General features: G+C 38.4%; 1 protein-coding gene across 3 annotated transcripts in view; it reads left to right on the top strand.

Moving 5' to 3' along the window:
- The window catches only part of slc6a2 (solute carrier family 6 member 2), a 45,547-nt gene extending 25,573 nt beyond the window's left edge, over positions 1 to 19,974 (top strand). For all 3 annotated transcript variants that reach the window (XM_088296030.1, XM_088296032.1, XM_088296031.1), the window contains 9 exons: positions 2,086 to 2,189; positions 3,603 to 3,727; positions 4,559 to 4,671; positions 6,335 to 6,463; positions 9,249 to 9,348; positions 11,174 to 11,274; positions 15,311 to 15,478; positions 17,529 to 17,600; positions 17,714 to 19,974. In XM_088296030.1, the coding sequence (XP_088152156.1) occupies positions 2,086 to 2,189; positions 3,603 to 3,727; positions 4,559 to 4,671; positions 6,335 to 6,463; positions 9,249 to 9,348; positions 11,174 to 11,274; positions 15,311 to 15,478; positions 17,529 to 17,600; positions 17,714 to 17,737 (936 nt within the window). In that variant the 3' untranslated portion in view covers positions 17,738 to 19,974. The remainder of the gene's footprint in view (positions 1 to 2,085; positions 2,190 to 3,602; positions 3,728 to 4,558; positions 4,672 to 6,334; positions 6,464 to 9,248; positions 9,349 to 11,173; positions 11,275 to 15,310; positions 15,479 to 17,528; positions 17,601 to 17,713) is intronic.
- The last annotated feature ends 2,672 nt before the right edge of the window (positions 19,975 to 22,646 follow it).

The raw sequence follows: 22,646 nt of genomic DNA, 5'->3' as shown, positions 1-22,646 counted from the left end.
TTCCAGGCGGATTACACTTCTGATTATATTTCTGACATTAAATCTGAAGTGTGCGCTGGAAGCACGAGCGTTGTTGATGATGCTCTCAGTCCAATCGTTTCACCTAATCGCCTTTAACCACAGCCTTTCGGCCTGCGATTTCTCTGAGTGACACAGGCTGGCATGCGACAGAACTTCAAATATTAGTTTTTGTGCTTACGTGTTTGGCAACCAAAAACACAACAAGATGACATTTTTCCATTTACTCCCGGCTTCCGTTCTGTTGCCTCACACCGTGACATCATCATGATGCACGCCATGAATTACCGCACACTTAATATCCGCTAAATTGGTTCAACTTTGTGGCTATATTTAACGAATTTCCAACCCTCTAACAACCTAAACCCAGTCACCCGCAAGAATAAAATAAAAACCCAGTCCGAGCAACACACCAAATCCAGTGATTTTTTTTTTGTGTGTGAGTTATTAAGGTTGAATTAAATGAAATATGAAATAGTTCCAAAGAGTTTCTGGTAAATTTCCATGCAAAGTTAAATGGAAATATTCCATGTAAATTCTTGCACGTCCAGACTGCAAATTGATGCCGCATGCACAAAGCCACCACTTGCTAATTTAGCCATATCTACGCAGCCTCCACCCCAACCTGCAAGTGACTTCACTGTGGGGAAGACATGCAGACAGCTCGTTCTCAGACACATTTTCCAAATTAGGCAGATTAAAGTACGAACAATTAAAATCCCATAATGTCACTTTTTAGTCAGGGCGACTGGTGTTAATCTTCAAAATGTAAAGTTCATTAACTGGTGGCCAAATACATGTTTTGCAAGCTCCCATCGGAAAGCCTCTACAGAGAATTGATTGCGCAATTGCTTCTTATTTGCACACAAGCTTCTATCATATTTACTTATGTAATCTTATTTCTGACTTAATCAAAGTTGTTTGGTACTAAATCAAGACCTCGGGACAATCAAAGCATATTTCCAGTTCAATATGGAAGATAATATCTCTCGCTATCTGGGCTAATCAGGCTAAATATTGTTGGAATAAATGGAAATAACTTGTGTTACAACATCACAATATGAATCCTAGTAAGCAGAGAAATACATTTGTTTTTGGGCCAAATATGCTTTCATTTGTTGAAATATACAATTTATGTATTTTTATTACATTTAATTAAAATGGTCAAGTGTAAAGAGTAAGTAACATGCACTGTGAAATACATTTTCATGATTTTCACCAGTCCCCCCTACCCCTTGACGTAAAAGACAAAAAAAAAAAAAAAAACATAAAATAGTATCCGTACATAACGTGAGGCTCACGGCAGAGATTTTGTAATTCATACAAGGACCTTGTTTAAATCATTTGCTGGTAAATTTTCCATTCACATAGATTTACGGTAATTTCAGAACTACAACACACACACACACACACGAAAGCTAAATTTAGCCTCAAGAACAGATTTGTACATAATTCTTCGGACGAATAGCCGCGGGTCTCCACGTTATTAAATGGGGTATCTGTTATTCTTTTTTCCACCAAACAACCCCGAACGTAACTGTAATTACACGAGCGTAAGGGATCGTTTCTCAGACTCTTGTCACACGAGGCAAATTCACAGATGAGCTCGGACCGGGGTTGCTCTGTAGAGGTGGCTGTATTTATTGCACTTCATCCCTTTGCTCAAATTAATCGCAACTCAAGATTATGGCTCTCAATTTCTTCTTCACATAGTCATGCGTATCGCTTTCATGTACTTGCACAATTAGGGTCTCTCACTCTCTCTCTCAGTTGGGACGGAACGCCCATCTCTGATAATAAGAACCATTTCCATTTCTAAAGTCATCTTTTACCACTTTACTATTATATATATAAGCACCCTCCTGTGACGTTACAAAAATCCAAAGAAAATATTAAACACACCTGTGACATGACGGTCATCTTTTCGGTGTGCTTTCTGATCTTATATTGCTTTTGAGTCGTCGTTCTTGTTCCTGTGTGATTTTATGGGATATTTTTTTGTAGACGTGTTATTTGTCTTAGCGGGCGAACCATTAAAAAGTTCTCTTGTGCTGTTTTTGCCAATAGGTGTGGATCGATGCAGCCACGCAGATATTTTACTCCCTCGGAGCAGGATTTGGGGTGCTCATTGCCTTTGCTAGCTACAACAAATTTGACAATAACTGTTACAGGTAAGTGTCCTGCCCAGCAACAAACTTCTTAAAGCTATGTCTTTGATTTCCAAATACGAAACCAAAATGCACAGCCAAGTGCTTGAGAGTTTCTCGGGAGTTTGTATGTTCACCAGGCGCTTGTGCTGGGTTTCGCCAGGTCCTCATCTTCCTCCCACATGCCAAAAAACATAAACATTAGGCTGATTGATGACTCTTAAATTACCCAAAGGTGTGAATATGAGTGTCAAAAGTTGTTTGCCAAATGTGCCCTGTGATTGACTAGCGACCGGCCTCTCAACTTGGATCGTCTCAATCTCAAAATAGCCTAATATTGAAACACATTTTGATCCACTTTGAACACGCCAATGCCTACTTCGACTGTGGATGAAGCAAAAGGTGACTCGCGGGTAAAATGAATATGAATTGGGCTCCAAGCTAACTGCACTTGTCAATTAGTGTCGTAGATCTATGCATGTGGCGCAAGGTGCAGCCGGAACACAAATATATCGCTTCTCCACGTCCAACAAAAATAAATGAGCATGCATCAAAATTGATTGCAGCTCTGCTTACCTTGTGGATTTGACATGTTACAGGAAGTGTCTTTCAGACATCGTCAAGACATGGTCGTAGAAATTATTAGTAGTATTATGAGACCATATGAGCCATTCACACTTGCAGAGCGGTTTTCATTCTTGAGCGATTTGGTTTTGAGAAGTTGGGTTGACAATCTTTACATTTTTAAGCATGTGTCTGATGGATATGTCGGAGAGTTTTAGGCGACTTGCGACTGGAGTCCAATCTCTGCTGCTAGCTGCAGGTCAAAACTGCTTTTGAAAATTGAATTTCACTTTCACCCAAACTACACTGAAGGGAGACTTGATTAGGGACACCGAACCAAAGGAAAGAGACGCAATTCAAGATTAGACGTGTGACCTCGTTATGAGTCGCATCTAATTGGAAGTCTCGCTGGCCAAGTTTCAATGGGTGGGGGGGGCAATGAAATAAGCAACCATTATTCACTCTCATATCAGCAACAGATGTGAGGTGAATTCATACAGGACAGCACAGCATCATCTTTGTTGCGGGGAATTTGACTAACTACTTTACTAGCGAACACATTTTGGAAGTGCCACCAAGCAAACAAAAAACAAACATAAAAATCTAAAATTAAATATGGAATATCATTGGAATAATAATATTCATATTCAGATACGTCAATTCTCAATTTACCAACTAAAATGTACTTTCCGACATGTAGCCGATGAGGTCGTGACATTCGCGGCTCACCTGTTTTCTGAGTTGTGATGATGATGATGTGACGTTCAAAAGCAGAGCCGTGATTGGTCGTTTCTTGAGCCCTGAGCAACTGTGATGTCATATTCAATTGAAAGAACTGAACAAACTCACCTACAATTATTTTTCTCTCTCCAGGGATGCTCTGTTGACCAGCACTGTGAACTGCGTCACCAGTTTCTTCTCAGGGTTTGCCATCTTCTCCGTGCTGGGCTACATGGCGTACAAACACGGGGTGAAAATTGAAGACGTGGCGACTGAGGGTGAATAAATGCCTCATTTCAGAGGGATGTGATTTATTTGCAGAGATGGACACTTTACCCTAATTTGCCAGTCCGTCCTCCGTACGCGAGCTGGGCGCCCTTCCGTCATCATTCCTTCATCCTAAAATAATGGTCTTGCGTCCCCATCCGTCCTCCTACTTTTAAAACGTTTCCGTCCTTCCATTGCACCAAATTGAAAATATTCATAAACATTATTTAAAGCTCATTACCTGGCTAATTTCCAATTCACATCCACTTATTGTAATTTCTCGACTACAAAACACACCTGATTAAAAACCACAAAAAGCTAAATTTAGCCATAAAACATATTTATACATATTTTAGCCGCTTTGGACTGATAGCTATGTTTATAAATGCGGTATTATCTACATTAACAGTAAATTAATAGGGTAAGTATGGGAGCCCTTACAGGCAAGACATTCCCCCCCCCTCATAATTATCATGAAAATTAAATGTACTTTCGTGAGTGTTTCAACCTTTCATGGCCTGTTTAATAAAAAAAAAAAAGGAACTCCAAAAATGCAACTTGAAAAATACACAGCACGAGCCAAATAATTTATCAAACCGTAATATGCCTTTGATGAGAAAGAAGCCCGGTGGAAGCCAATCAGGGAATCAAAGACCCTAAAGACAAGGTGACCGTATAAATGTTGAAAAAACAGTGATTTATTGACATCTTGGCGGCTTTTGTTATCTGCTTTCAGGATGCAAAAATATATATATATATTGCAAATACCTCAGTTTTAGAAAGAAAATGAATGTCTGCATCTACACACCACGTCTTTTATATATTTGTTTGTGCCCCCACAGGAGCCGGCTTGGTGTTCATCATCTACCCAGAGGCTATTTCTACCTTGCCGGGCTCAACGTTTTGGGCTATTGTCTTCTTCATCATGCTGTTGACTCTCGGCATTGACAGTTCGGTGAGTTACGACCGACAACTCAAACATCACAGATTCGAAAGGATGCAAATTTCCTAAATTGCTTAAATAATCTACAGATTTATCATCTTTACTTTCATCCCTATAAATTTGTAGTAAATTGTCATTTTTCACCTAATCCCTAATTGGACTGGAACAATTGGAATGAGCATTATAAGTGATTAGGTGGTTAACTGATCTTTAATATGTGAAAGAATTGTGTGGAATTGATTGTTGTAGTATATTTTGTAGAAAGAGGCAGCCGAGTAAAGTTGGATTGATGGAAAAGACACAGCCATTTTGATTAGAAAAAGATTTTATTCTCGTCCCATGATGATGTCAAGCGAAGTCCCATTTGTGTCCCATTCTCCCCCTCAGGAATTCCCTTCTTCTAGGGAATGCCCACATAGGACATGAATATCTAATTTTCCCTTGTTGCTTACACATTCTCATCACGCTCGTCTTCGACCCTCTGCTGTTGTCTCCCAGCGCCATCTGGTCTACTAGTGACCACCTTTAATTAGTTCCATAGCCTGGAAGGTCATTGACCTTGCCAGAGACCTGTCCCATCATAAATGATATTTAGGCCTGTTCTCTCTCAAGTCAGTATCTCATTACAATGGAATTTCAGCACAAAGACTGGTCACTTCTAAGAGCTCCAGCCCTTTCATAGTTACTTCAAGAAAATTACGACAATTTCATGTTAGTCATATGAAAATACACTACATTGTCAATGTATGGATACAATTAAGAAAAAAAAAATCAGTGCACTGTTGATTCAGTTTGGACTCGTTTGCTGTCTAAAAAGTCCACCCGGATAATAGCTAATATTCTACACAACCATGCAAACAACTCTGCCACATGTCAGATTTTTCTGCACTGGGCTGTATGCTGGCATGGAAACAGGAGTTCAGAACGTCAGGATTTGTCCTCTGCCTATCCTTATTAATTGGGGGCTATTTTAGTGAAATTCACATTGAGACTACAGAAGAAGAGCAGCATGGAAGAAAATATCTTGACCACCACCAGAGATGGCAAAAACACATTTATATTACAGCTATAACTTTATATATGTATAATATCATAACATGACCTCACCTGAATAACACCAAATTAGTTACATTTACAAAGAATATACAAAAAAAGCTAAGAAATTGTGAGGTTGTTAATAAAATAGCTTTGAGAATTTTAAAAATGTTTTTCCATTATTTCTATCATGTTTTGTAATAATAAAATATTTTCTAATTCGTTTTAAAAGAAAAGTGTATTTTATTAAAAAAAATACCTTGCAGTACTTAATACAATAAAAATATAATTAAATATAATTAATGTTATTTTAAAAATTCTTCCAAATTCTACGTAATGAGAAAAATTATTTTCTTTTCGTATTCATCATAATCATGTCAATATTTAAAAAAAAAAAAACAATTAACTTTAGATCATTTATACAACGCTAACTCCACCCAAAATAAAAAATAAACATGACAATTTAAAAAAAAAAAGAGAGGAAAAAAAAAACGCTCATTTGTATTTTGTTCTCCTTTATTATTTGTTCCAAAAAAACAAAACAGGATCCTTTCTGTGACTCTAACATTAGCCTGAATTACGTTTGGCTCAAAAGTCTAAAAATAAAATAATAGTATCTTTTGTCTGTTTGGTCCTTCAGATGGGCGGCATGGAGGCCGTCATCACTGGCCTTACAGACGACTTCAAGATCCTCAAGAGGAACAGGAAGTTGTTCACCTTCGCCACAGTCTTTGGCACCTTCCTGTTTGCGCTGCTCTGCGTTACCAATGTGAGGATCACAAGGTTCACCCGTCCTCTGGGCTTCAATATCAAAATGAACAAGCGCTTCGTCCTGCTTTTATAACAAACTTGAATTGTTGTTCTTACTTACAGCGGAACCTCTCAGGTCAAGCTTTCAATTCACAAACCGTAATGTGAAACCACAAATTAGACACTCGTATTTCATGGCCAAGTTTGGAGTCCTAATTCTGTTTCGTGACCCTATTTTGACAAAATTCAGATTGCCATTGGAAGTCCTCACACGGACTTGAAACCCAAAAGCTTAAGATGTAATCTCAAAGCCTGTTTTGAAACCCTAACTGAGGTTACAAACCCTAATTTGGAACACTAAGGGTTTAATTAATTTAAAAACCTGAGCCTAGGCTGCAACCCTAAATTGAAACCTTACTTTAAACTGTATGGGATAGGATTTTTCCAAATTTTAATTTGTTGTATTAAACAATAAAAAATGAACGGTTTCTCGAATTGATCCACATTATCGCGGATTTAGTATTACGCTTTGACAATATGTTGGGTGGGGTCAACACAACAGTGAAATCAGGATACGACATATTCGGGCCACTTGTTTGACTTTCTGGGTGTCGTCGTAGGTTCTTTTTTCAGATTCAATAAAAACAGAGCAAACAATACAGCCATCTTCAAAGTTTTAGAGTAACTTTTTTTTCATGTCCCATACACTTTTTAAGTTGAAACTGTAATATTTTGCCACTATTTGAGGAAATATATGCCATAATTTTTTGCCACACTTTAAAAGTTTAAACCCTGTGGCTTTAAATGTGATGCAATTAATTAATTTATTATTATTTTTTTTTTTAACAAGATGCATGTCACCAATTCATTTACGGATAGCCTCATTACATCTGATCAATGAAATTGCCTAACCCATCACAGCGGACCAATGAAATTGTCTGAGATTAAATCTTATATTCCAATTAAACGTGAAACCAAAAGACTCGAGGGAATGAAAATGGTGTGTACATTTGACGTCATCTGATCTGATCTGACGTTTAGATGTGCTACCACAACAATCTTATTTCACACAATAGTTGGGATTGTCTTATTGAAGTGATAAAAAGTCACAGTAACAGGAAGTAAAAAAAAAACCCACCAGCTTATTTGAGTTCCCAGGCAGGCACCTCTTTTTCAAGTTGTATTATTATTAACAATACACTACCTAAAGAAAATACATTCAATGGCTAATTTACAGCTCACATTCATAAAGGCAGGCAACCAAGTACTTCGCAGTCTGTGATTGTGTGAAATCCTCACCGTGCAAAAAGCCTTTCAAAACGTCTCAAAGCAAACGTCTGACTTACAACATCTTCACAAACGGCTTTTTAAAGGTCAAAGCCATTAGTGTTGATAAATTAAACAATAAGCCTAACTAACCCCATCTATTAAGTGGATTTTAATATGAAACGGAGGCTTATTTACCTCCGTGACATCCTCGATAGTCCTTCTGCAACGAAGCATCACAGGGCCAAATTTTAAATAAACAACAAAATCCAGCGAACCTATTTTCACTAATTGCCTAAAAACAAAAAAAAAACATCCAGATGGTACATAGAGGCGACATTTACGCCACACAACCTCCGCGGAATGTGAAAACGCAAGTCGTTTTACCACACTTTTTTTTTTTCACTTTTCAAACATAAGTTGCATTCGAGAGCGACAGTGTATTTGCTTTCAAGTTATTTTCATCGCTTTAAATTGGCTAAAATTGCTTGAAAATTTTAGACAAAGTAAAGATTGAAGTATTTGTGAAAATAAATGATCTGAGGGGCAATATCGACATTTTATTGTGGCTTTTTTTTAGCGGTTTCAGCTTTAAATCAAGTGCACTTTGTAGTCCGGAAATTGACTAAATGAGACTGTGTCCACATTCGTAAGGCTGTTTCCTCAAAATGCCAAATTTGTCGGCCACATGGTGTGACTCGCACGCTTGTGTCCTAATTCCCATGGCCTATGTTTCTGTCCCTCAAATCTGACTTGGAGACAGGCCCTGAGCGAAGGCTGCTTCGGAACAGACTTTTGTAGCTTTCCTTCTACACCGTTCTTCTTCTATGTTAGGCCAGTTTAAATTAATCGAAGTTTATGCGGTCCACAGAGATTACATAAGGAAGAACCTTCGAAGCACCCAGCCTAGGAATTTGGACACAGCTAATGCTAATGTTTGTATTCATGAGTAGCCAAATCATCTGATTCTTAAATTAAGAATAATAATATCAACATTCGCCCATTTGTCATCCATTATTTGCTGCCACGTATCAAAACACAGCAAAATAAGCAACATCGTGTCGCTGCCTTCAAAAACCTATATCTCATGATGCCTGGAAATGTCAAAGACGCTCCTTTAAGGAAACCATCAAAAGAAGAACTCAAATTAGCCGTTTAGCATTTAATGCGAAAGGCATCCAGGATGCAAGATCTGCTTTTTTTTTTTCTTCTCGTCTCTCCCGAACTTCTGGACGCTTCCTGATGATCGCAAAATGAATTGTTTGGCTTCTGTTAAAAGAATCAGTGAAACGATTAGAAAAGTTAGCTAATGTCATCCGCCTGCTTCATCCCGCGTATGAGATTTGGAATGCGAGATAGCGTACAAGTCAAAGAGCCCACTCACTGAATGGACTGCTGACAAGCACCACTGAGGACTTGCTTATCCACTGGTGAAATAATTAGATCTGGAGTGGAAGACAATTGAGTGATTTTGATTTATTTATTTGTAAACAAACAACAGCAAAAAACAAAACAAAACAATCTTCTTGCCTCTTTAGGGGGGGATCTACGTGTTGACTCTCTTGGACAAGTACGCCGCCGGGACATCCATTCTCTTCGCCGTGCTGATCGAGGCCATCGGCGTGTCATGGTTTTATGGTATGGAATTGTATTATGTCGTGTACCCGCCTTTGGAACAACGTCATCTGTCTCGTTAATTGAAAGGGTACAATGGAAAAACACGACCGCAAGTGCCGATGGAAACGACAAGAAAGCGTCTTGTTCTTTTAATGAAAGGCGATGCTAAAGAGCTGCATGAAATGTGTTTACCTGTAAATGAAGAGAGATTGCAATGACTTGATGCAGGTTGGTCAAGAACTGCCGTTTATAAATAGTTTATAAACTATTTATTGATTACTTGTGTAGATTACATGATTAAATATCGATTCATTCTAGTGAGCCTTTTTATTTATTTATTTATATATTTATTTATTTTACAATTTGCGTAATCATTTTTTGCCGTATATTGGGTTGTTCACCTTTACGCGACCTTTCGGGTGTGGCCCAGCAATACGCATGCAAAGGCTTAATGGAGACCCTCAACAGAGATTAGAAAGGAAATTGCCATTTTCAATGTTAGATTAGAAATCTGTAGTCACTAATTCGGTTTGGGAATTCACAGAGACTCCTTTTTCTCTGGATGCGTAACTGTGGATTTCAAGTTCTTCTTGGTTGATACATGCAAGTCATCATTTTCTTTTTATTATTAAAAGAAAATATGAAAGGACGCTAACATAGTTAATTACGACTAGTTGACAGAAGGTACAAAATTAACAATTAACCACTTTTTCTGCATTTTTGGCTAAATGGTGTTCCGTGAGATTTTTTTTCCCCCCTGTGAAATATGTGCCTTGACTCAATAAAGGTCGGGAAATTCATGTTAAATGGCCGTCAGCACACACCTGCCACAAAAGTGCATCTGATTAACCCCCACATAAATTTCAGATGTTCTTGTTGACTTTTGCTGACATTTCTTTCTTTCTAGCAAATCCTGACATTTCTTATTTTCTCGTAAAAGCTTGCAGGCTTTGCGTGTACAGACTTTATAATTCTGCCCTTGAGGTTCAAATTTTACCAAAAATAAAAAACTCTGAAACGCACATGGGAAAATGTGATCTAATACAATGGCGTACAAACGCTGATCTAATTTGTAATGGTTTAATTTGAAAGTGAATAAGATTGGTTCATTCTGACACATACCTACTGTTGTGCAACCAAATGTCTCAGTGGGTTTGTTTTACCTCCCCAATTGATTTCCACGCCCCGCAACCCCCCCACCCCCCTCGCCCCACCCCATTTCAGTCACGCAGGTTATAGGTCACATTAAGTGGTCAAAAAAGTTTTAAAATATCTATCTTGGGCAAATTTTTCAATCACGAAAACTTGGCCCTTGAACACGGTTGACCATTACATAATAGTATTAGTGTCGTCCAGGAAAAAAAATGTGACTTTGATCGAGACATCGCCACAAATCGGAAGAATCAATTGACACAAACTGAGAAATGAACACTTTTTTATAGTTGGAGCTAAAAAAAAAGATTTGATGTGCATCATTTGTTTGTCCAAGTGGTGTCTTTTCAAAAAGAGGCCATAATTGGAGGACGTATGACAAAAGATGTTTGTATTGTTTAAATTCTTTTTTTTTTTTTTGCATGTATCTTAATGATTCAAAGCAAAAAAAAAAAAAAAACAAAGCTTGGAATCTCATGCTTTTGAATTGACATGAACTTCTACCAAATATATCAGCAGAAGGGCGCAAAGAGAGGGCGCATCCACGTTAAGTAAAATCAAAACAAGGAATATTTTTTTCAAGAATGTGATTTTTAGGAACCACACGCCAAGCCGTCACGTCAGCTCGGATTACATTTTGGGAGGCTTTAAGGCTTGTCTTTTGGGAGCACAAAAATATATTATCTTCTTTCAGGCGTGGACCGCTTCAGTGAAGATATTGAGCGCATGATGGGCTTCAAGCCAGGACTTTACTGGAGACTCTGCTGGAAATTTGTCAGCCCTGCTTTTCTTTTGGTAAGGCAAATGCAGTATACGATGTATACACACACCTCTGTTGTATAAAGTATAGTGTGTACAGCTTGAATGCTAGGTGCTAAGATAGCTTGCACCGCTAACAAGTAGCGTTTTAACCGAGGAGACGAACAAGGACTTGCTAAACTTACTAATCGCTAAAGTGAAATACAGAGTTGAGAAAGACCCAAAATAAGTGCTTAGGTGTACTGTTGACTTTTAACAGAAGTCTAACTAGAACCTCGTTAGGGCGGAGAGCCAGCAGCTATGAACAGAAATGTATTTCAATCAATTTGTGTTTAGACTAAGACGAAAGAACTGTCCCGCTCACAAAACCACTTGAGCAGCGGTGGGCAAACTTTTTGATTGGCGGGCCACAATGGGTTCTAAAATTTGACGGAGGGGCCGGACCAAGAGCTGATGGATGGAGTGTTTTGGTAACCTCACCTTATCGGAGAAAAAAAATACATTTCATTATAAATGTAAGTAAATAAAAGCATTACAACAATATATATGTATTTAGAAAATAAAACATTAACAAGGTTTATTCATGTAATTTTTTTCAAGTTTGGTGGGCCGGATTAAAACGTTTAACGAGCCCTCATGTGGCCCCCGGGCCGTAGGTTGCTCACTCTGCTCTTGAGTGTCCTTGCATTACAGTTATAGTTTTTATTGTTTTTAATGGTCCGATGACATTTTCTGTCATGTTTGTGAGGGTCACTGTACATTGTGTAGAAAATTGCTAATTAAATGGAATTCTCAATAGCTGTCAGAAAAATCGCAACACAATTATTACTTGAAATCATTCAGCCATAGTGTACATGAGGTGGTTGGATTTTATTTTTTTTATACGCACATTTGAGCTGGCTCACTGGGATTCTCTGTCAGCCAGGTGGGAACCTGAGTGTTGCTTTCCTGTTGGCTCTCCTCACATTTTTTTCCATTCCAGGGTGAAATCGCAGCAAACCACGTTCAAAAAGCAAAACATACTTGTGAGGTTAATGCTTTTGAAGATGACTTATAGATGCTCAGAATCCAAAGAACTGCGGCTCACTCTTATTCGGAGCTCAGCTCACTCATGACCCGACTGAGGACAAGCGCTATAGAAAATGGCTGGAGGGAATCAGAGAAGCACTTAACAACTCTTTCATTTCTTAGTTGCCGTCAGGAAGCCAACGTGTAAGCAAACGTCAGTGATTACTGACATCTTCTCTTGTTGAACAAATGAAAAGGTTTGTAGGATACAATAAAAGCATTGTAGCAGATGTTTGTACATTTGACGCTCAAGTACATCCACCATCACGTTGTCTCCTTCAGTCAAACAACACTTTGTGATAACATTTCTTGAATGATTTTGTGTTTCTACATCAATGAAGTTATCGGCTCTTTTTCTGGAAGTGAGTGGACTCCAAAAGTCACAATTCCCTCACCCCAAAAAAATTCAGTAAATGAAACCTGTGTTGAGCGTTTCTTTTTGATGTTCGCCTTATCAAAAAACGCAGCAAGATACTCTTATCCAATATGTATTTATTTCCAGTTTTAGAAGAACGTCCTTTCCCACAGAGAAGGTTCACGCAAGGCCAGCAATGAGCAAGCTGCTTCCAAAATAACAATCAAATTGATTCTGTCAAAATCCAAAATCAGCACTCTATTGTGCAGACAAAGAAGTAACATTGATTTTATTATAAATATTTAATGTATCGTAATTTCCGGACTATAAAACGTAACTTCTCCTATAGGTTTTGTATCCTCCGATGATGTGGCTAATTTATGATTATATTTATGTCTAGGCTTCATGCCCCCTATATTTTCACCTCTAACCGTAAGGCTATGAATTATAAATTCTCTCTAGATGCTTATTAATTTTCTGTTCATAGTCGGTTACTCTCCGTTGTAACGTGGTTGCAGTATGCTGGTAGCCCCGGAGCACTTTATTAGCATGGCTTCTCTGTCTTCTTAACATGATTACTACTCATCCTACATTTGAGATAAATATACTTTTTTATTTTGTATTCGTCGTCATGGAGGTGATGATGAGTGACGTATCGGAGCGCCTCTGTATTGTGTTTCTCTACGTTAAGTTAACCAGCTAGTCATTGCAGCAGCTGCAGACGTGAAAGAGCTGCCCGTACCGTAGTCAGACGTGTTTGAAGCTAGTTTAACGGCATTTTGTGAATTCTTTCCAGTGAGTCGTTGTGTCCATATTGGAGATGTGAAAAATGAGTGATTCAGAAAAGTTGATTCATTTTTTGATGAATAATATGTTCAACTTTTGTCCGCTTTCGTCGCTTCCCATACTTGTCCGGAGCACTGATTCGCTAGCTAACAGCCAATCACAGTGATTATTTGCCCTGACAGCCCGACCCGATTGTACATGTTGAATCGGCCGAACGCGCCCCCCAGACGAACCAACAATGGCTCCGACTTTATGACGTTGCTCGCTGCACCAAACAGATGGCGTGTACCGACATTCTAATAGCCGACGTCGTATTGGTGTGTTGAGGCCTTTAGGAGGATATGCGGTATGGAAAATGAATGAACGTGGTTCAATGCTTTTCACACTAAACAAATGCATTCCACATGACATTCACGCTCCTGTTGTATATGAAGAATGTCATCAAGAGAGAAGCACAGTTGACGCTAATGTACTCACTGGCAGCTCTGGCCGGCCGTCTGTCCTTTATACTTAACACCTTGACAGTGGCCAGGTCAGCTCACAACAACATTACAGCCCTCCACTTGGTCACCGAGCCAACTTGCCGCAGGCAGACACAATGCAGCTCCAGCGCTTTCGTAACTCGTTTACCCCCCTCGTCCTTTGAAGGCTCAAACTGCTGAGAAAGCGTGGCAGAAGACAAAAGCTCTTAGCAGCAAGTGGACACAAAATGATCATATCCTCCTTTGGATGAAGAAGTTGCAGTAGCGCATGTTGTGGGCTCAAAATAAATCAAAGTTGATTTTATTTTGGGCACACTGTGTGCTGGTCGCGCTCCATCGCAATGCACAGGGTGAACAATTGCTGTGGCGGCTGGCTTGTCTGCCATCTGTTTTTTTTTTTTTTTGTTTGTTTTTTTTAGTTGCCAGCAAGTTGACACACTCATAATGTCACGTCCATGATTAGCGGCTAATATGGAAGCCACCACTCAATCAAAAACACGTTTGTAAAGGCGCAATAAATGTAAACTAATGAATTAATACCAATGCATCCATTTCTTTCCTCTCAATGATATGAGAAGTGATAGTTACGTAGGGGTCAGTCAGTAATTTGTTAGTCCGTCCATCACATGTAAGACTCCACCTCCAAAACCGCATTACATGTCGTGATTATTGCGGTGTGTGTGCACCATCTTCTTAAGATGCTGGTTGGTTTTATCGTGATAGTTTGAGGGGAATAATATATCATCCTGAAAAATATGTTAGGGTGACAGGCCTACAGAACACCATTCACACCTCAGTGAGTGGGAACTGAACCTACCTCACCAGCCGGTTTATTTATTTTGTATTTTTTTTTTTTGTATTTTGTATTAACATTTGACAATCCAATCATATTTTTAATTATTCCGTTGTTGTGTGTAACTATATGACATTGTACTGCCCTGGATTGGTATTTCTTTGTATTTAATGTAATTAATTAATCATGAATTAAATACATTGCAAATAAGAATCTGTTTTCAACTGCCTCACCTGGATAAATGAAAATTGAAGATATAAATTGTTCCGGTTTGTTGGCTATTCCACATTTAGCTCTCATACATATATGCAATTGAGTGCGATTTTGGTTATCAACGCTCGTCATGGCCGGTTATTGTTCCCTGGGAGTCGAAATTCTGACTCTGGCTGAGAATTATACCCGCAACACACTTTGAAACCAATCTGTGACTGTTTGTGCTACAAATAGGCCAACAAAAACAGATGAGGAAATTTGAAACGTTTCGTCATAGATTCCACTGGTGACAACACTTTTCAGCCTTGGTGGAGGTCAAACTGTAATTCTGAATAACACCTGCAAGTCATTTGCTGCTTGTCCTTCCTTTGGCAGTTTGTGGTCATCGCCAGCACAGTGACCTCGTCGGGCCTCAAGTACGACGAATATGTCTTCCCCCATTGGTCCAACGTGTTGGGATGGGGCGTGGCCATGTCCTCCATGCTGTTCGTACCCATCTACGCTGTGTACAAGTTCTGCACCGTGCCGGGAACCTTCCGAGAGGTCAGTGAAACTCCTTTGGCCGAGTAAATTGTAATAAACACGTGTGAGGGCAGTTAGTGCGATGTTTATAAATGCCAGTTGTGATGGAACATGTTACAAAAGCCGTTACATCATGCAAAGCAGCGTAATTGCTGTTGTGGCTAGGCTTTGAAGCCAAAGGCGATGCTTCCCCCCTTTGTAAACATGTCCAAAATAATAATTTTGCTCTCGGAATGAAGCCCTCGAGAATTTACGATTGCAATCATCAAAGTTCTGCAGGGTTGTTTTCATCGCTTCCGTGTCAGCGTCACTCTGCCGTAACTGCGCCGGCATCCCGGTATCCTCAGTGGCACTTCCTGTTGCCACTCTGCACTCAAATGTTGCTCCTCTGGTTGACAGAGGTGTCATTTCAGCTTTTAAATGCGTCCACTATTCACGTTAACGAGTGTTTGAAGATCCGGGCAAAAAGGCAGCACTTGAATGATTGACTGCATTCCTTTTCGGCCAAAATAAAACAAACAAAAAAAAGCTGCAGAAGTCTGTACACCTCAGTTTGATTGGATTTACAATAAATGTACTCCCTTAGAAAAAATGGAAAGTATTAATTGCAATTAACCAGTAGTTAATTTCTTTATGAATTCAGAAGAATAAAAGTCATGCATGTTATTATTGTAAAGATTAGTTTGTTTGGTTTATACGTTATGTTTTGCTTTGTGAGCAGTTTTTTTGTGCATCATAATTTTTTGCATATGTACCAGCCTTGACGGTTTGCAACCTGCTGCTACTATTAGTATTACGCTTACGATCGCGACAGCGATTGCATAAGGCAGTGTGTGAATGTATTGTGCGTATGCTTCATCAAGAAAAGCAAATTGTCGAGTTTTGTCCGCCGTGTCTGTCCTGGCTACCCCTTCCAGAGGGAGTTAATTAGACTAAAAAGTTTACTTTAAAAGTGGATATTTTATGTCCATCGCAGCCAAAAGATGCAGGCATACTCCTTGCAGCTCACTCACGATTTCCATGCAAGATGGTTAAGGTGGATGGAAAGTGTTTGGTTGGCGGATGGCCAACGAGCAGGGAACTTGCGGAGTCATGTTTTCTGCCAGAATCGCGGGTGGAGAGTTGGTTGACCCCTTTTCCAGTCCCTGAAGGTGTACAAATAACTTGGTATAAGCATGTGGAGTTTCTGACCGACTACTTTCTTCTATTGAGATCTAAAGTTTGTGACACAAAAGCCATCTTTATGCATGACAATGCACCATTTTATGTCGAAAGAAATTCCTCTGCATCATGGGATGCTGTGGGCATAAAATGAGAACATTTTGGGTGTCACCCACCATCCTCCCTTGACAATCAATCCGATTGAGATCCTTTGAAGCATCCTTAAGCAAAAGATCGATGAGGTTCGGAGGCAAAGGCTCCGCGAGGCTATTTTGACGTTCTGGAATGAAATTTGAAACAGAGGCTGTCCAAAATCTCACAAGTTCACTGGATGCCAGAATTGCAACATTGCTATCAAATAAGAAGTGTAACTTGAGGCAAGTTTGGCAAGCCCCCTTCTCTGTTCACTTTTGAAACCTGTTTGAAGACACGTTTTTATTCTTTTGCTTTCTGCTCAACATGCGACTGTTGCTGTTCTGCTGTTGTTCTGTTATCTATTGTTCATGTGTTTTAATTTGCGTTCTAAATTCCCGCCAATTTATATTAGACCATTTGGAAAGCGCTTTGTTACAGCTCCAGCTGTTGTGAAATGCGCAATATAAATAAAGTTCTTTTGGATCGTTTCAGATGTTTTTGATTGGAATAGCTTTTCATTTCAGCAAGTACAACCTCCTTATGCTGCAAATTCAACAAAGGATTATTTTCAGCTCTTTCCAACCTGTAAAACACTGCTGTGCATAATCAGTTAGCGGTGGTTCACCTCTTTGTATACTTTTACACTGATTTGTTATTTCTTAATAATATCGGTAAAAGTAGTTTTGCATGTAAGAATGTTAAAATTTTCCAATTAATTAATTTTTGTATTCCAAGCGCGTTCACCTGACAATGATGTCGTTTGATTGCTTTGCAGAAAATAGCCTATTGCATTACTCCCGAACACGAACATCACTTGGTGGCGGAGGGGAACATACGGCAATTTAAAGTAAGTTGTTTTTGCGACAGAAACCCCCGCAAAAAAAAAAAAAAAAAAAACGGCTGCCAGACGTTCTTGAGAATATTCCCAACTTTTTCTGTTTTCTTTTTCCTGTTTCTCAGCTCAGGCACTGGTTGGCCATCTGATGAATACCCCAAGAATCCTTTGTCAATTCTCACCATCCCAAGACAAGAGGGGCCTTTTTTTTTTAAACGCAGTAGTATCACCCGTGTTTTTTAGCAAAGCTTTTTTTTTGTTGGTTCAAGTAATTAATATGAAAATGGTCCACTAGCCGTTTCACATCATTAGATTCATGTACAAGTAGGCAATGTTTAGTATGACATTCATTCCACTCAACTTCAGCAATGTTGACTGTTATCTCCTGCAAGACACTGAATCCAAACCAAAAGTTGACGCGCGACACGCTTTTCATTTGTTACCTTTTTCGGCCTTATGAATGTTATTGTTCTTCTTATTTAAGTGACCATATTTGCTTGTTTTGTTTGGGAGGGGGGGCTTATCTGTGCCTTAATCTAGCGAGACACGTTTATTTTTTACAGTGCTTTTCGGGAGCGGTTAAAAAAAAAATTAACTGTTGACTCAGGAAGCCACAACCTATATATTAGAAGTGTGTGTGTGTGTGTGTGTGTATGCATATATATATATATATATATATATATATATATATATATATATATATGAATATGAAATAAGGCCTTTTTTGTGTGTCACTGAATTGCAAAGACAAAGGAAAACAAAACAAAATATCCATGCAGAATTCTGAAGAAAAATAAATATCTGGTGGGGACTGTTTCAACCTCTCTTCAGTGGAAGAATCATGAGGCCACTCCAAAAATAAATTAACAACATGTTTATGTTACAAGAATAAAATTGAAGTTTATGAAAAGAGAGTTATAAGGCTGCACGATGTAGTTCAAATGTTATGAGGAAAAAGGAAATATATTGTGAATGTCTTGATAAAATACAACTTCTCAAATTATAATTTATTTATTTCTAATTTGAAAAAACAACAAAAATATTATTCTCCAAAAATCGGCTCATATTCTCATGATAATATCAGCTTTTTTTTTAAATCCGCCACGCTGCACCTGCTTGCTCGCGTGTGCAAAAATACCAAAGCAAGATTTCGACGGCGCCTCGCACTAGATTTGTTTTAGATACGAAAATAGTACATCTTAATTCTCTTAACACTGCATCGACTGTTCTCTTGGAAAAATACGATTTCATTCATATAACACCAAGATCTTTCACCTTGAAAAAGTACAACTTTATTTTCAGATGATTAGCAAAAATAAAAAGTATTCTTGCAATATTGTGACTTTATTCTTGTAACATAATGAATTTTTTTTTTCATTGTGGTCCGAACCCTCTTTTGTACTTTTTGTGACGTTCCTGTGTGTTGTCCAGTGCTCGTGAGGCTCTACAAGAGAGAGGCGGTTGTTTTTTGGCTTTTTAAGTTTCCGTCAAACAAACCCGACCTTACCTAGATGCACACTTATTGTCATCACGTAAATATTCACTATAGAAGTGATTTGTACTAAATATCATCATGATGAGAAACATGACATTCTAGTGACAACGTGAATCAAATGTGTGATAATTGATTAAATTAACAAAAAAAAACAAAAAAAATTCAATCCCCCACCCCAAAAAAAAAATAAAAAATTAACTCCTGACTCACAGTTTGGAAACATCGCGATCAAATATGCTGGAACGTCGCAAGCATCTTCAGTTTGTTTTTGTTTTAAATTGCCATTAAAGTGCCATGCTGAAAATTGCCTTTTTTTACTAATTTTAATTTATTTTTTATTAAGTTGACTTTACAAAAATAAATGAAGCCACAGAGTTAAGATATAATATATATATATATATATATATATATAAATATATGTATATATATGTATATATATATGTATATGTATGTATATATATATGTATATGTATGTATATATATATGTATGTATATATATATATATACATATATGTGTATATATATGTATATGTGTGTAAATCCAAATATATGTGGAACACATAAAATATAAAAATCTATATTCTTTTGTTATATCTAATCTTGTATTTATCAAATTGTTTATAACAAAATGTGAATGTAAAGTACTTCAAATGTCCTATATGTCATATCATGTGTGTTTAATGTGTAGCTAACATTAAAAAAATAATAATAATCCAAACTATTCTTCAGCGTAATCCTGGACTATATGGAATCTGGACTTTCCTGGACTATGTTTACATAAATATTGTGTTAAATAATACAAATAGCCTATAATGTCCTGTTGAACGTGAGTGGCAAATATCTATGACGACGTAGTCACACTGTCATAATAAAGTATTTCTTCTACACTCACTTTCCTGCCATCTGCTTTGATTGATGAACTGGCCTGTCTCCGGGTATCAGCTTGGCTTTCTCCTCGTGTCTCCTCCAAACTGCAACTCTGTCATCAGGTATCCTCAATCTACACTTTGGATTCTTAGATGGGAGGTACAACAAAGAACAAAAAGGATAAGAACAAATTCGATTTTTTACTTTCCTACAGTTCTGTTTGCACTTGAACTAATCTGAATCCGAGATAGTTTCGGTTGTTGTTTTTCTACTTGGGAAAACTCCAGTGCCCCTCATTCCCGGCAACAGGAACTTGCCTTAGTGTGTTTTGTTTTGTTGCTGAGTGTGGGCCTTTCATAACGACTGAACATGTTGCTGTGCCTCGCTTTTTTCAGCCTGCTGCAATGCTAAGTGGGCTGCCATCAGAGTGACCTTTTCTTCCAACACTGATAAGGCTAACAATGTCCACTCCGGCATATTCGTCTTGGCCTTAGTCTTTGATCGATCTGGCTCAGCTTTGTGAACTCCCTCATATGAGATGAAAACAAGTGTTGCTGTACCACAAGTAAGTAGGTACACATAGAATATATATATTAAAATAAAATACAATTTGAAGAATCAAAGTATAAATGCATTCATACTTCAATGATGCATCCCCCCCCACCCCGTGCTGGGAAGCAAGAATAAAATTGCAAAAAAATATATATATTTAGGTACTTTTGGAGAATCAACCAGGTTTTATACACAGTAAAAATAGTCTCTTTTTTTCATTATTATGTTGGCATTTTTGTGCAGCGGTATGTTGTAAAATAAAGAGCTAAGAAAATTACAAAATCAAAGGGAGAGTATCTTATTGTAATTGCGCATTAGTTTTTATTTTATTAGATATTTTTTCAATAATTACAGAATACTTATCCAAACAGGAACTTTAAAGTCTCCTGATTGGTCAAACTATTTTTCTTTACTTCAGCGTTTGCTTTCTCAAAGGTCAAAACAGCTCCAACGTTAGCCAAATGTGTCAAGCCGATCGAATTCGATGCACAGCCAGTCTTAATTGGCAGCCCGGTGCAACACTAATGTAATTGGGCCGAAGCACGGTCATTCTTTAAGGTCCCTCTCGATTGTCACCGTTTGTTCCATGCGCTTGATGCAATTGTCAGTTGGAAATCGGCAATCATGCTGGTCGCTATGTTTGCAAAACTCAAGCTTACTGAGCAGCTCAACCATTAGAACAGTGATGACCAACTATGATGATGACCATCGAACAATATTTATAAAACTATGCTTGTGTTTTAAATTGGAGAGTGATTATAAATTAAACCGGCAAATCAGTGCTGTTGTTCGATCCTATTTCTTTTATCTTAGGCAGCTGGCAAAAGTGAAGGCCTTTCTTTCTGAGCAGCACTTGGAAACTGTCATCGATGCCTTTGTTACATCACATTATTTTGGAGTCAGCCAGTCCTCCCTCAATCGTCTCCAGTTGGTCCAAAACGCTGCTCCTCGCCTCCTAACTAGAAATCAATCGAGGGAGCACATAACAGCAATCTTGGCTTCTCTTCACTGGCTCCCAGTGCTTTTTCATTTTTAGATACTTCTGGTCGTCTTCAACTCTTTAACTGGCCTCGACCCAGTGTACCTCTCTGAGCTCCTCCACCCCTACGCACCTGCCCGCTGCCTCAGGTATACGGACCAAATGCTGTTGGAGGTGCAGAGGATTAAGCGCAGCCTCGGGGGGGATCGAGCCTTTTCTCTTGCCGGCCCTTCTCTCTGGAATGACCTTCCATTAAATGCTAGACAAGCCTCCTCTCTGTCCACTTATAAAACTCATTTGAAGACGGATTTTTATTCTTTGGCTTTCGACCCAACATGAGACTGTCAATGTTGTCTGGTGTCAACTGCATATGTGTTGGTTTAATTAATTAGTGTTTTAATTCACTCTTTTCGCTGTCTTTGTTGTTGTAGTATTGTTATTTTATGTTATACTATGTTAAAGTGCTTCAGCTGTTATGAAATGTGCTTTAGAAATAAAGTTGTATTGTTAACTTATTTTTTCTCCGGCACAACCGTGAAAAAGGTAAGGTAAGGTTAATGAAAAGCACAATTTAAATAAATAAAGCAAATTGTTTTTAACGTTTGGAAATAAATGATGAAATAAAGTAATCATTTGCATTAGGCAAAATCCTTTGCAAGAAGGAAAATTATCTTTAAAGTAAAAAATGAAATAAAATACATGGAGAAAAGTCAGACACACAATAAATTTCAATCATCAAAACATTATTTTTTGCTCTTGAATCAAGACTACTGATCTAAAAACCGACTAGCAAGACGATTCCCGGCTTACGTCCAAATGATCTCACAAGTCAAGATGGCGGTCAAGTCGGGGAAAACAAACTCTTACTCTTACTAACAGCTTTGAGGCACTTGGAGGGACGACCCAATTAACTGGCTTGATTTACGACATTAATGTAGATATGATGCAAGCTGGAATGGCTATAGGCACCCTCCATGATACACTTCCTGTTTGCAACACACACACACACAGCACCAATGCGGATCTGCCGTATGTGAACACCACGTGTTTAACCCCCTTCTACCGCCTTAATTGCATCCGTTTTTGTCCACATAAGTGAAAAAGTAGGGCTTGCTTCCTGTCTTGGTCAAATAGACACCACATTCTGACGGCAACAAAAGATACC

This window comes from Idiotropiscis lumnitzeri, chromosome 5 (genome assembly GCF_059441095.1).
Source record: "Idiotropiscis lumnitzeri isolate Australia: NSW breed Sydney's pygmy pipehorse chromosome 5, RoL_Ilum_1.0, whole genome shotgun sequence".
Lineage (NCBI taxonomy): Eukaryota > Metazoa > Chordata > Actinopteri > Syngnathiformes > Syngnathidae > Idiotropiscis > Idiotropiscis lumnitzeri.
The sequence above is the reverse complement of the archived record's forward strand: the minus strand, read 5'-3'. Positions and strand labels throughout refer to the sequence as shown.